The sequence below is a fragment of the Pomacea canaliculata genome, linkage group LG3 (assembly GCF_003073045.1).
Source record: "Pomacea canaliculata isolate SZHN2017 linkage group LG3, ASM307304v1, whole genome shotgun sequence".
In the NCBI taxonomy this organism is placed as follows: Eukaryota; Metazoa; Mollusca; class Gastropoda; order Architaenioglossa; family Ampullariidae; genus Pomacea; species Pomacea canaliculata.
Window position 1 is genome coordinate 22,227,248 of NC_037592.1, and position 15,007 is coordinate 22,242,254.

The following is a 15,007-nucleotide window of genomic DNA, read 5'->3' on the forward strand; positions in this document are numbered from 1 at the left end:
CAACACCTAAAAATCAGTTCCAATGCTTGGAAATAGCCTTTAATTTTGTTCATCATAATTTATGATAGCAAGCCCAATATCGCAGTCATATGAACATTTTTTTAATAAATGCTTCCATTTATTCTTCACATTTAAGATCACATTACAACATTTCTACTCACGCCCGTCACTTGTCTAACAGAAAGATGTGAGTCATAAATCTGTCAAAAATTGAAGATGGTGTCCCATTCTAACAGTCTCTCCAACAAATAAGAGAAAAGATTGTCATGCACCAAAGTAAAATGTACTCCCATGTTCACCACAAAGCATTCACCAATCGCAGCCACTGACAGTGCCAAGGTTAGTGCAGTCACTAGATTTCCAAATGAACATTTGCGAATAATACAATGCCTAAGAAACAGCTCCACCATTCCACATATACAAAGGAACATGAGAAGTTCACTTTTATTTTTGGCTTTTTTTTTTTTGTTCTACATGAGTAATGTAATAATGCAATCGGCAACTTTGAAAACATTAAGCTTTTGACAATGCTACCTAGAATAAATCATGCATCATAATATCATGGGGAGGTTTCACACCCTGGTTGCTGGTTCACTCAACTGTGTGTAGGCCACTGGTTCTACTGAGCCCTACTGGAAAACTCCCCATGCCTACACAGCTGTCCAGTAGAAATGAGTACTTGATTCATCAGTTACAGAGCTTTTGCAGTGACATAACATAGCTGCTGGCTTGGCATAACACCTACCCTCCACTGATTCATCAGGGAAGCTGTTGGCAGACCGGTTGGTCTCTGCCTTCCACATCCATGCTTTAGAAAATGTGAGCTCTTACATTTACTGTCTCGACAGTCACCAAAAAGCTGTAACCAATTGGCAACTGACAGAAATAAATATACACACCTCATTGTCCACTTTCACATTTGCAAATGTGTACATACATTCAGAACTATTTTCTAGAAGTAGTACTGTAGTATCATCCATATAAAATCTCTATGTGCCTCCAAGAGCAAAAATTTGATGAGAAATTTCAGTTTAGATGCTTAAACACTGAACTTTTATCTTCTGGCAGGAAAGAATAGTTTGACCTGGCAGAGGGAGGTAAGAAGTTCACATGGTGCCTGCAACCCCAAAAGTCAATTGCTCAAAATTGCTTCCTTCTGTACTAATCACCTCATCTCCCTCTCCCTGATCGAACCCATCCTTTTGTGCCAGACTGGAAGTTTGGCCTTCAAGGAAACTCCTACCCATGTAGAAAAATGCAAATAATTATGCACTCTTGCTTGGTCCATGGCGCTGCCTTTGAGGAAACATCATTTTCTACAGACATAATTTGTATTTAAAACCCCAAATCTTTGCCTAAATTTGTTTCTACTGGTCTTGCACTTATGTGTTATGTTTTCCCCTGATCTTTTAGGTATTCATTCAAATTATCATTCATTTAGAATAGTGTTTAAAGCAGGTAATACAAACTGAGCAAGCTTCTGGGATAGTGATGTCGTTTCATGAAAAATCCCTCTTTCCAACATATTGTACATTTTTATTATTACCTTGTGAACATCACTGCATGAACAAAAAAATTATGTTCTTTTTTTCTGTCAAATGGTGGGGTTTATTTTACGGCTGGATGCAAAATACATTTAATTTCTGTGTGAGAGTAAATTACCTAAAAAAGGCAGTTTCAACATCCATGAGAGAATAGGCTTAATATTTTTTTTTAAAACCTGGACACTTTCAAATTGAAATGAGAAGTTTGGATAGCAATTTCTTATGGAGAGAAAGAACACATTTGATTAACACTGGTATTAGATGTAGAATTCTTGAAACTACAAAACCATCCAGTTTGTTCCAAAATTAACTCTCATACATGGGGATCGGAACGAAAAAAAAAAAACATGCTAGAGCAGGGGTGGGCAATTAATTTTCCCAAGGGGCCGCATGAGAAATTGGGATGGTTTTAGAGGGCCGGACTAATATAGTTAACTCAGTTTTACCCAATACTGTATATATAGTATATATACTGGCGGGCGGGCTGGTCAGAGACAGGAGGCGGGCCGGATCCGGCCCGTGGGCCGGCCTTTGCCCAGGTCTGTGCTAGAGAAACCAGATTGTGCTCCACTACCAATCAACACCATGCCTAAAATCTAACTGAGTAGAATCAATGTAGATGTTTGCAGGTTTCTCCTTCTAGCACTGATGCGGTTACATTTGAGAAGAGTTGGAAAGTTCACATGCTGTGATATGCAAGTATGTGTTTTCTGCCTAAGATAGTATTGCTGTCGTTGATTAAAACTGTCATTTCATTTGGTTTCAGTCGGAAGTGTTGCAGAAATGAATATATTTGAAAAAAGCTCAACAAGATGAAATTACTGATATCAAAACCATTTCTGTAGAACCAGAATTAGTTCATTTTTACACAATTTTTTAATGTTATTCAGTTTCGAGTGTAAAATTAATCAAAAATATTGAAAACTTCATAATTTAAAAGCTCTTTGAGCTGTGAAAGAAAATTTTTTATCATTAAAACAATTTTTTTATTACTTTTCTTTTTACTTATCATTTATTCAAAAATCAGATTGTAGTACCTTTTCTAAATAAAGCCTTGGACTGCATGCTAATGTGCGATCAAAACTATAGGCATTGTGTGCATATATGCATCCATGGATGTGCTGAAGACTTAATAGCAAACAGTAATTGAATCTGATGTATTGCAAGCACTTTCTGCAACATAAGACACCACAATAATTTTTTTCATATTGTGAGAGCTGCTTTATGACTTGAAATGCCACAATTCGTATGACAGCCAAACCAATCCCCAGATAATGCTGGCATGAGTTCATTATTAGTCAACTTTACTATTCCGCATCAAAACATCATCAAATCTAAAAGTCTTATTTTGAATGCATGGCACATTTTTTTTTTTGGTATGTGCATACACTCAATCTACAAGATAGATACCCAGTGATAAGTGTCCTCCATGCACACAACTACCTTTACTCATGAAATGACACGAGATTAGTGATACTGGGTGGATAATGAGGCCTGTCTGTAGCAAGATGAACAACCAAAGTGTTTAGTCACTAAAATAAATAAAAGACAACAGACTTGTCCAAACAGCCACCAGCAGCAAACTAGATGTCCTGAAAATGTATATATTATGCTGTGATTTTTCTGCTGAAAGAATATGCTAAAAATGTCACAAAAATATGAGACAGTACATGACAAAGCAAAAAGAAAAAAACAACTTTCGAGAAAGAAGAAAAAGAGATCCTTGAAACATGTCTGGCTATGATACTTTAAGGGAAAAACCTTGTAAAATATGAATGAACAAGGGTACTCTTTGAGTAACAACCAACATAATAATGTGTTGTCTTTGGGAAGAATCCAACATGAATTTTTGAGCCTTGGAAACTTTAGAAGCTGATTCAGCAATTATATGATGTGATTTTTGTGTAATGAAGCTAACAAATGCAACAGTTGGTCAATAAATATAAGCATAATATACTTGTAAAAAGTCTGACAAAAATGGGAAGTTGATAAACAAATTCTCCAAGTGATCTTGTAAATATTTTGATCTAAAATTTTGAAGGTAATAACACCAGGACAGAACAGTCCTCAAACAACAAGTTTATACTTCATCTATTTAAATGTGAAGCTTTTGCGCTCCTACCTGTTTATTCAGCCCCTCACCCCTACAGATGCACAAATGTGTGCATACGTAAACACTCACTGCTTACACTCTTTCTGACATGCACATAGTTCAGCATTTTAGTCTTCGAAAAATATTTTAAAAAAAGTATATCACAAAACAAAAATAGGCCATCAGAACCAAGAGTGCAGAGAATAGTTAAAATACACAGCTTAATTTTCTTCACTTTTACTAAAAAATATCAAGTCTTTGAAAACTCATCATTTGGTACACTTGATTACATTTACTGTAAGCCTCAGTAAACTCTATCATGCCTGTCACTCTCTTCAATGAGCATTGTGTACACAAGTAAACACACAAACGAGTGCGGCCACACTTTACACTTTCTCAGTCACGCTTATTAATGCCCTCACAAACTGTCATACAATGCTGATGCCCAAGAATTCAATTTCATCTTCTCTAGGTGGCCGACGCAAATGTAAAAACTCAAGCAAGTTGTGCTTGATCCCCTTGTTGAAAGGATTGTAAAAACGGCCTTTTCCATCTTTCAAATAGTCATAGCGCTTATGGTTGATGCGTTCATTGGTTGTCACGTTGTAAGAAGCATGCACGACCTGTCATAAAGAAATAACAAACATAATAATTTCAAATTTCTCAGCATCACTGCTGAGATGAGAAAAATCTTTTCCTGACGCTCTACCTAAATCAAAATTCTCTTTCCCTGTCTAGCAGGTCCACTCCCTTTTGACCATGGCCCTGAAGTAGTCCTTCTGCAGTTTATACTGCTGTCAGTTTTTTAATTTACCTGAGATAGTCTATCTTAACTGATAATAATATGCTGAATTTGTATACCACTTTTTTCCCACTAATTATAGGCAGGCTCAAAGCGCATACTAAAAAGAAAGAAAAAAAAACGCTGCACAAAAGAATGATTGTAATTTCTGCAGTATCGTTTTCTGTTATCTGTGATTTGTTTGTTGTAGGCTGCATCTCAAATGTCCCTTTCCCTGTCTTTGCTTGTGTCACATCTCGACATCATCTACCTCTAACCACTAAGTACCCAATTGCAGTTCTGCCAGTCATTACTTCTAAGAACATGATTTAATTACTTATCTGTTGTTTGGTTATGCTACTTCTGCTTTCCACTTGAAGAAAAAGATGATCATTATGTTGCCCATTGCCTTCTAAAAAAATGTGCTTACCACAGTGGAAAAAATGAATAAAGCCACAGCCTCATAGAACAAAACCAGTGCCAGGCCCAAGAAGTAATCTGGTCGCCATGACCAATCTTCCAATGACCAGATGTAGATTCCAAACCAGAGGCTTATTATTCCATTAAGGGTAACCATCAGAGCAAATGTGAAGAAGGATATCCTGCAAAATGGTTTTAGCAACATGCATGCTGCTTACATTGTTATAAGCTGCAATTGGTCCTTTCATGATGGGGCATGAAAGCTTGCAAAAATTCTGGGGATGATAGGTGACAGAATTTCTCTGAAATAGCTTTAGTCTTCTGTGATGCTGTAGTCATATTTGGATTAATTCAATTTAATACTGTGTACGTTTTCTTTTTTTCTAAACCCAAAACATGAAGGGTAAAAAGCTATTACACTGTCTGTCTCTAATAGTTACTTTATTAGTTAAATTATGTTAGTGAAATTCACTCATGAATGGAAATTCAAATATCTTGAATAAGCCCTCATAAAGGATGCCAGATCAGCAATAAATAGAGATCAGGACCAAACTCAAACAGCAGAAGGAACGGCTCTCAAAAGAATCTGGAGAAGCAGCAATATCAATGTTACAATGCTAACAAATGCAAAGTCCTTTTAAATCCAAAAGGTGGATTCTGACAGCTGACCTCAAGAAAAATGGTGAAACCTTTGATATGAAGTTCTTTACTTCTGGAACTCTTGAACATTTTATGAATAGAGTACAAGACTAAAAACTATATATGTAGCAAAGCACACACCCTAGTTTGTCCCCTAAATCCACCCGTTGGCACCTTAAAAGGTGTAAGATGTCATGATTTGGCAGATGACAAATCACAAGTCTTACTATCTTGGATCAGGCAATGCAAAAGCTGGTCCAAAAAATTCAGATGATGACAAATCTAGATATCCCAACCTTCTTGTGCCTAGCAGAGGACAAACCATAACATACAGCCCTGTCAGTTGCATCTCTCGTGACCCCACTTAACAACCCCATAAGAAATAGTGAAAAAGAATAAAGATAAACCTTTTCTCCTCTGGGTCTATTATCAAGAAACAAACCAGCATTCAGACTTCTGTTGCATCTAAAGTTTGGCTTCAGCTAGCCATGAAACTGACAAAAAGATTGTCTTTTAGGTCTTTGTGACCAAGAACCCATGAACCAGTCAAATGGATTTCAAGATCATGACAGAATGGGAAGGGGGAAAAAACAAAGGAGGCAGAGATAAAGCCGGATATAGCACTTACCGTCATCCACCAGACAACAACGACCATGATGGAGAAGAACATGGCTGGAAGGCCTGTCAGGCAGATGAACCAGTCCCATTGGATGTTGAACACAATGTGAAACATGAGGAAATCCGAGATGCAGGCCAAAATCAAGCAACAGCTTAGAAGTGCAAGGAACCAAATCCTAAAGAGAAAGAAAAAATTACCATGCTGATTGTTAACAAGTTTCTGAATCCTCAGGGTGAATCTCCACTGCTCTCCTGCATCTCTTTGAAGCTGTTAATTTGCATTTTGTTCTGATTCTCATGCAAAAGATTATTTTAGTAGAATCTCAAGCAGAAAGTTTTACAGTAATAAAGCGCAGTACACTACAAGCATTAAAATGCAATTGTCTGTCATGCTTACATACATATCTGCCATTTTTACTGGATTAGCTCTTGTTAGAAGAAATTTGTAATCCACAGTTTTTGCATTAAAACAAATTCAGTCATAAAACATAAAAGCTAGTCATAAAACAAAGTGCAACAAATTCTGCCAAAAAGCAATACTTCTATATAGCAACTACAAAACAGCATTTTCAGAGGGGTCAAAAGAGGAGCCACATGAAAGCAAATCTCATATATTTCATATAAGAGAGCTACATAGAGCACCTACACTTAGAGGTGAAGACTGACAAGTAGAGAGGCCAAAAAAGTAGAATGGAACAAAGACCAGACCATGCGCATGGACATGCTAACACTTCATGAATCACAAGGTCTACTGTTTGTACAAAAGCAGGCATATGTTAAGCTTTACAAAGCTGGTTTTGTACTAAAACCTTTGCACTTGAATAAGTAGATATATACACACAAAAACAAACACCGTAAAAGGGAAAAAAACAGAACTTTATGATTTATGTTAAAATTCATCTCATGTAACCACATGCCCTTGAGAACAAAACTGGATTGACTGGATAATATAACACCAAGCATGCTCCCAGATAAATGTTGCAAGCTTGCATGCAAAATGTGTAAAACTGGTGAAAAGGCTTATAATATTTGTTAATGTTTAACATAAAAATCACCACTTTATTATCCTTCTTGATGAAACTTTTCGGCGATTCCAAAGAATTTCTTCAAACAAACATTTTCTTTTATATGCAGCGTTTTGTGTAAATAAATATGCATAAACTTCATCAAACACCTAACACATTTCTATATTTTTATAACAAGCTTCCAAATAAAAGAAAATTTCTTCACAACATACAAATGCAAGTTTTCTGAACTTCATAAACACTCTAAATGAGAGTTAAAATTGTAGAGCGGAATTTATGCTATGTACTGCACACACTGTCCTATGCAAGCATTTAATTATCATCATCATTGCCATCATCGTCATTATTTCTGTGCACATTACTTATAAGCATGCAACTTGAACCAAAATTAAAGATGCTTGTCCACCTTTCCAAAGAATTTTGCATGCATGTAACCTTTACACTAAGTGTTTGACCAAAGAGATTCAAGAAGAGGGGACATTGAAGAGGTAAAGTAAAACTAGGCTGCTCCACATTCCAGTGTGGCCACCCCCTCCTTTACCAACCATGCGAATGCCAGGCTGTGGTTTAAGGCATGCTGCGCCAAATTGTCAAAACCATCAGATTAAGGGACCTTGTTTTCTTTTCCAAAATACTTTAAAACTTCATGAACACGGGTTCATAAATAGAAACAATATTTCATGGAAATGACTGAAAGATTTGTTTGTGTGTGTGGGGTAGGGGCCAAGAGCAACATTAAAATGGTTCCAAAATGCACACAAAAGCATATTTGTCAGGTTTTTCAAACATGCAAACAACTTGGGAAAGAAATATGTGAAAAAATATAAGATTAAGTTCTCCCATATGATCAGATTGTACCATGACTGCACAGAAAGCCACTTTTCTGTAATACAAGATCAAGGAGGGCAGACAGATTACCCCAGTCCTTGGTATTTCAGTTCTTTCAGCACCCACTGAAGTTTAATTAAGAAAATACCTTGACAATAAAGATTGCTTTCTTCTGACAACATCAGTGCTCAGTATACATACACCAGTCTGGTGGCTTATGATGCAAATTTAAAGATGTGAAGTTTCCCTGTTAGGCTTTTCCTTCATCCATTCTGCTGAGAAACTATCAGTTCCTGAATAATGGGGAAAACTAGAAAGAACAGTGAAAGAGACCTTGCAATCAAACAAGTTGTTCCTTGCATAGACGTGGGTATAGTAGTATCAGAAGCTCAGCTAGTGACTGATATGGAGGAACTGGAAACTGTGCTCAGGAAATCTAAACTGCTGCTTCATGTGGACTTGATTCAAGATATCAAACTCTCACTTTGTCAATGTGAAGCAGCAGTTTAGATTTCTGAGCACAGATCTGCATCTGGCTAGTAAAAAGTAAAAATTTTACCTGCAAAATATTAGGGTGATAGAAAAAAATATCAATGTGCTTTTTTTTTTGAGGGAAATGATTATAAAAGATATGAATTTCTAAATGAGACACATGTAGGATTTTAACATAAATACTGGGTAGCAGACATGAATTTCAAGCCATATATTTCTGGGGATAGGAATGGCATATCAAACCCTCCCAGGTTCAAATACAAACGATTAATAGCTAAAACACTACTCTCAAGAAGTCTTTGTAAAATAAAACTAATCAAAATAAATTCCAACATACTTTAACTATCATCTTTGTTAAAGTATGTTTCTTTCCTCCATCAGTCACTGCCGAAACTCAAACTGAACCCTGACAAGACGGAAGCAGGGATCATTGGCACTATACAGCCCCTTTCCACTGTCTCTTCTTCTAGTTGCTGACTGTCTGGCATCATGATCCTCTTATTGTCCACCTGAAAGTCTTGGTGTCATTCTGGACTACCCATTTGCATCTCTTTAGTAAGAACTTGTGGATTTTCCCTCATCTATGCTGCTGTTCCATTATCCGTTACTATCTGAGTATCTGTCACTGTCCATCCTGTTGCCTCCTTGCTCTTCCCTGAATTACTGCAACTCTCTTTTTGTTATCTCCACGCTCTTTCATTCCAAATGCTGCCGCCCATCTAGTGCTTCAGGTGCATAGAACTGAGGAAGTCACCTGCTGCTTTTCTTACTTCACTGGCTGCCTATTACTGACTGTATCACTTACAGACTGTATTGTCTTTATGTCTCTTGTGTTCCTGATAACCATTTTTCCTGCCTGATAACAATACAGTCTGCTGACCTACAAGCCTTTGCATATGTTGGTCCCTCTCCCTCTGGAACACTCTCCCCTTGTCATTCCTCCAGGCTGCTTTTGTGATTTCAAACAGCTACAAAAGACTCACTTTTTCAAATGACCTTCCATTACTCCCTCATGCCTTGAACGATCTTTGTGGGATTGGTGTGCTTTACAAGTCTCATAAACTTAACTCATGAGGCTTTAAAGGTGAAATACTAGTCCTTAAGACTTTGTATAATTAAACTAAATAAATTTTAACACTCTCCTCTTCATTTTAATTATGTCAAACAACTGTTAAGCATGCTGACAGACTCAAAAACTTTTACATCATGGGAAAATTTCTAACACTGCACTCACCTGTTGTGGTAGCCAACACAGTTATAAATATATGGACAGTGATGATCAAATTCTTGAACACATCGATTGCAGAAACGGCAGTGCTTGGCCCGGAGTGGTTTTATAGTTCGGCATGTATGACAAAGCCTGGCTAGGGGGTTGTTACCTTGCTTCCACTCATCAAAATGTGCAACCTATAAAATTATCAACATACAATCAGCTTTTGACTTTTAGGAGAATTGTATCATTTTGTCTTCTTTACTTGTTTTTGAGACATGTAATCTGCTGGATGCATATTAGTGTGTATTCTTTTTCATAAGCTGTTATCTGTACATTTATTCGCCCCACCTGTCTTATAGCTTGGTCATACTCAGGAATGTTGCGAGGCAGGAAACCCGGGTCTGTAGTGTTGGCATGATACAAGGAAATCCACATGAAAATGTTCACCACAAAAAATATTATGTGCAATGGTTGAAACTCGTAGTAGGTCAATGGGAGACACTGGAACAAAAATTACTTAAGGCTGAACAAGTTTCTCTCTCCCCCACCTTTTCATCTTGTTCCTCTTACTAATATTCACATACATGCACTCACTTATTTCAATTAATCATCATGACATAAAGACAATATGTTATTGTCATCAGATTATCTTTTCACTGCTGAACTTTGTTTTAAATAGAAAATAACATAACATGAAACCAATAATTTAACCTGAGTTTTAGTATTGGATAATGTGCTTCTGATGACACAAATAAGTGACTGATTGAGAAACAATGTGATTTATTTTATGCTTTATCCATCTGCCGTGTTTAGGACCTAATAATTAAGTACTAACATTTACACATTCCCACCTGTGACAATGATGCAGAAAAAAATACAAACATACCTTGAGGATATACATAGGGTAACCCCAAAACAAAGTCGCAAATACAAAGAAGAGCAGTGGTCCTTTAGTGTTTCCTGGAGGACCAAACACAATTGACCTACGACACAAGGATAAATATATTTTTGATGAAAATTATCCTTTAACAGCAACTGTAGACTCTTATCAACTATTCCAGCTCTTTGTTGACATTTCTGCACTTGCTGATTTTTGGCTAGACAGTTTCAGACTCACTGTTTCAAAAGGGAATGAATACAAGTAGATCCATGAATATCTTTCATGTTCTGGACAACAAAAAAAACAACCTTCTAAGAATATAAATAAAATAAAATTTTAAATTGCTCTGATATGTTTTAGAGAAAACTTACCAAAAATCTATCCGAGGTAATATACTGTTCCTAAATTTTGCTTCTTTTTTAAGGTATGCTACAATGTTGTCATGTTTACGGCCCACAGCCAGCATAAGAGGCGTTTTACCATTCTTGTCTTGCAAATCAATCTCCACACCATCCTGCAAAAGGAATAATTTGAGCTGAATAAAAATTAAGTAAATAATTTAACCCCTTTAAACTCATAGCCTTTTGGTGCATAATGTGATCTGATATTTTGTAACGTGTACCAATACATCACTATGGTAATCTTACAAAGCTAAATCACTAAACACAAACTTTAAAATGGAATACTATAGCGTGTAAGTAACTTCTACATAAACTAAGCATAAAAAGAGTCCAATAACTATGTTACCATTTAAAAATATCTGCAGATCTCCAACATTTAGAAAATGAGCAAATTAAGGACTGCAAGTAGCTCACTCAGTTAACTGTGTATCAATCTGCCAATGATTGCTAATGCTAGACAGAAAGTACACACAACCAACCTGTTCACACAGCTCACGAACAGCAGTGAGATTGCCATTGATACATGCCAGATGAAGTGGTGTCTGCAAATAGTTATCTTTCTGCCGAGGGTTGAAGCCCGAATATATGAGCAGTCGCATCAGCTCTGAGTAGCCTACCATCACAGATCCATGTACAAACCAATTAACATGTTCATCAAACTGAGTGTCTCTCATCCTCCTCTCCTAAGCCCCATTTTCAGTTTAGCACTTTGAAGCTAATATCAGCATTTCTTTAATCCATGTTAGTTTTTTAAGAGCAGCATAGAAAGCAAATACGAAAATTTACCATTCCTCCAAACTAACTAATCAATCAAAAATATCAGACACATTTATAATGCAGATACATCTTTAAAAAAAAATACAGTGCATTATAAATAATCACAAGAGTTAATTCTGGAAACCTTGATGAGCAGTCCTATAAAATGAATGCTACAACCGAAAGGCAATTACAGGCAGCAATGAAAGTTTAAAATCATGACATGATCCTCATCATCCTGGTGAATCATTGTTATTGCACTTACTAGGCGACCCCTTCATGCATCAGATATAATTTCAAATGGGGAAAAAAGCTTGCCTATAAGTAGTACACAGAACAAGAAAATTATTTTGAGAAAGTGGACTTGCTGCCAAACATTTTCCATTCTACAAGGATGGGTGTAATCTCTTGTTTTGACCATTAAAAAGAGATTCAAAATGTGGAAGTAAACCCCTGACTTAAAACAAAAAAATGTGCTGCCCTTAAAAAAGGTTAAAAATCTGCTACCTTCAAAAAGTTCATGGATCACTACCTTTAAAAGCTGCCCAGTGGAGTGCGTTGTCTCCATCTTTGTCTGTAAGCTGCAATCGTGCCCCTTTTCCCATGAGATAACCAGCCAGCATTGTCTGCCCATACTGACAGGCAACTATTAAAGGTGTACAGCCTTTGTTATCTGCTGCATCTAGTGATACACCTGCCTGAACCAAGATGTCCACCACTGCTATGTGACCATTGACACACGCCCAGTGGATTGGCCTGGCTCCAAGATCATTTGCACTTGGTTCATCGATAGGTCCCTATTTAAATAAAATAAATATAACACTGATAATATACATTATTCTTATGCAGTCTGAAGTGATAACATGAAGTTCAATTAGTTAAGTCAAAAAAAAATGTTACATATTGTTTATACTATTACGTAATTCTTTGAATGTGCACTAAACACATCTGTTCCATGAGCATTACTTTTTACACCATACAACATAGCTGTCAATCGTTGTGATCACAGTCAATTGACTTGTCTGCTTGCTCGTCTTTCTCTGCAGATTTATGATATTTTCCATCCTTATTGTTTCTTCTCTGATTCCTCCATGTATGTTCTACATTTGTCTTTTATTAATTGTCGGCATGGTTGTTTCTCCTTCTATCCTTTGTATTCTGTCCATGTCTCCTACTTGCCTTAAGCGCTAAGAGCATGCTCTTTCATAAGCATGATTATGCACTAGATAAATCACATTTATTATTATGCACAATCTTGCATTACAAAATATTAATACAAAATGAGTCTATTTGATTTGACCGCTGCCCATAGTTAATTCTATCACAGCCCATAATTAATTTGACTACATCATCATCCATCAATAAATTCACCAGAAAATTAAATTGAGTTTTGATACAGTCTCTTTATCATAATTTGTTGACCCACAAATCAATATTTGTATAGGATATACTCAATGATGTCATACAATAACACTTAATAATAATAAATCATATTTAATAAGCATTAGCAACTAAGCTTAATAATCAAAACAAGCCAAATAAAAAAATGCACTGAACATGTCAAGTGTAATGAAAATTATTTTGAACTATTCATATATATAGAGAGAGATATTTTACCATAATGCAGATGTTTACCCATAAACAGGTATAAAGAACTTACTTTGTTCTCAATAATAAAGCGTAATATGGATGTATGACCTCCAAGGCATGCCCAATGGGCTGGAGTATGACCCTTGTCATCACGCTGGGATAAAACGCCAACACCTTGCTGTTCGACTATAGTCTGAACAGGAATAAGCATTCTGCATCCAAGCGCACATGTGTCCACACACGCACACACATACACACACATGTGCATACATATGTACATACACATTTTTAAAATTAATATACAGTTTGTTGGAAGATTCTATTACTCTCATCTGGTTGAGCTCTTGTGACTGTTTCTTGGAAAATTGCCTACAACATGCTATTTCTTTTTGAAATTACACCATTCCTTAGAAAATATGAAAATGAAGCTGATGCCCATGTCGTCCCCATCTTAGAGATGCTGATTTGTTTCTCACTCACTGCCTTGGAGACAGAACTATCCACACAAGAAAAAGTGTCTCGGAAAATTTTATGAAACAGACTGCGTAACAGGAGCCACGTAAACTGTGACAGTCACGGTATACACATTCCACTCCTAGGTTACCGCAGCAAGTATAACAAGTACACATTCAAGTAGTGACTGTCGTTCAAAAAAAACCAAACTCTTGGATACCGCTGACAATGAACTTTACACAAATACTATTTAGACACAGATAAGTCTGTAAAGATGATTTTTAATGTATTCTTTACATTTTTTCTTTTGGTGCTGGAATATGTCACGATTAAAACAACACTAGTTTAACAACAACACATTGCTATGGAGAGAACTTTTTGATTACAGATTGACTTGCTGACAATTTCTTGACACTTACCCCGATTTGATCGCTTCAAAAACTGGAATTTTGACACCACTGCCCTTTTCATCTCCTGGTGCTAATTCACCAGGGGGTACATTAATCTGACTTGCAAGTTTGGCTACAGGCTGTGACTGAAAAGGAGTGATCGTGGATGCCATCCCTGACACGATTTTTAGGTCAGAGTTATATGCCACTCAAGATGCAGCTCACTTCGGGAATTTTCGAATAACTGAAAAAGAAAAATTACGTTATAAATGAAATATTATGGGTTTAAACTTAAATGTTATTAATATTTTACAAACATGACTAATATTTTTTATTTAAAAATAATAAATCCGAAACTATGAAATGAACCCAAGAAGTCGTGTGCAATATGTAGACGGTCTTTTCAGTTATTGAAGAAATATATCTTCTTACTTATCTTAACATTAACTCGAATCGTGTACAATTGTACATAATAAAGTGTATAGAGATGTATTTAATACTAACGGAACTTATAAAGACACAATTATTACTTCTCTGGGCAAAAATAGTGTCAATAATTTAAGATATAAAATTTTAATAAACAGTTGTTACTTCAATTTCTCCGAACGCAATCATCACTGTTGTACTGCTGTTGAGGATGAGGGAGGCATTCCAAATCAGAACTGGAAACTTCGGTGTGTGAAAACTATTATATGAAACATAAAAAACACCACACGATATAGCCAAGTAATTTCCTCACAGTCCACCAGTTCTTGTGTTTTATATTTTACATACTTTTTTATTTTTAGCTCAGTGACTGTTTCGACTATCAGGACAGATTGACGGTGCGCAACTTTTTTTCGCACGTTGGGGGTTAAAACCTTTTCACGAACTAAATGAGGCATGA

The 15,007-nt window shown here is 36.3% G+C and overlaps 1 protein-coding gene across 4 annotated transcripts; it reads right to left on the reverse strand.

Annotated features, from left to right (window-relative positions):
* Positions 1–23: 23 nt before the first annotated feature.
* On the reverse strand, positions 24–14,973 carry LOC112559114 (probable protein S-acyltransferase 23). Of its 4 annotated transcripts, XM_025230081.1 has the most exons (12): positions 14,713–14,973; positions 14,152–14,365; positions 13,350–13,491; positions 12,222–12,486; positions 11,413–11,546; positions 10,904–11,046; positions 10,539–10,635; positions 10,001–10,153; positions 9,674–9,846; positions 7,150–7,198; positions 6,105–6,270; positions 4,091–4,259 (listed from the first exon to the last, which is right to left on the reverse strand). In XM_025230081.1, the coding sequence occupies exons 2-12, from the start codon at positions 14,292–14,294 to the stop codon at positions 4,225–4,227; spliced, it is 1,500 nt and encodes a 499-aa protein (XP_025085866.1). In that variant the 5' UTR covers positions 14,295–14,365; positions 14,713–14,973; the 3' UTR covers positions 4,091–4,224. The 4 variants fall into 4 exon arrangements, with proteins under 4 accessions (XP_025085864.1, XP_025085865.1, XP_025085866.1 ...); XM_025230079.1 differs by lacking the exons at positions 6,105–6,270; positions 7,150–7,198 and adding an exon at positions 4,848–5,019 and having other exon boundaries at positions 24–4,259; XM_025230080.1 differs by lacking the exon at positions 7,150–7,198 and having other exon boundaries at positions 24–4,259.
* Between the last annotated feature and the right edge of the window lie 34 nt (positions 14,974–15,007).

Bases quoted from the DNA above. Each gene is read 5' to 3' on its own strand.
- LOC112559114 (XM_025230079.1), bottom strand. From the start codon at position 14,294: ATGGCATCCACGATCACTCCTTTTCAGTCACAGCCTGTAGCCAAACTT. The intron at 11,047-11,412 runs GTTGGTTGTGTG...TTCCTTTTGCAG, and splicing joins TTCGTGAGCTGTGTGAACAG to GATGGTGTGGAGATTGATTT. The intron at 10,636-10,903 runs GTAAGTTTTCTC...CTTGTGTCGTAG, and splicing joins TTACCTCGGATAGATTTTTG to GTCAATTGTGTTTGGTCCTC.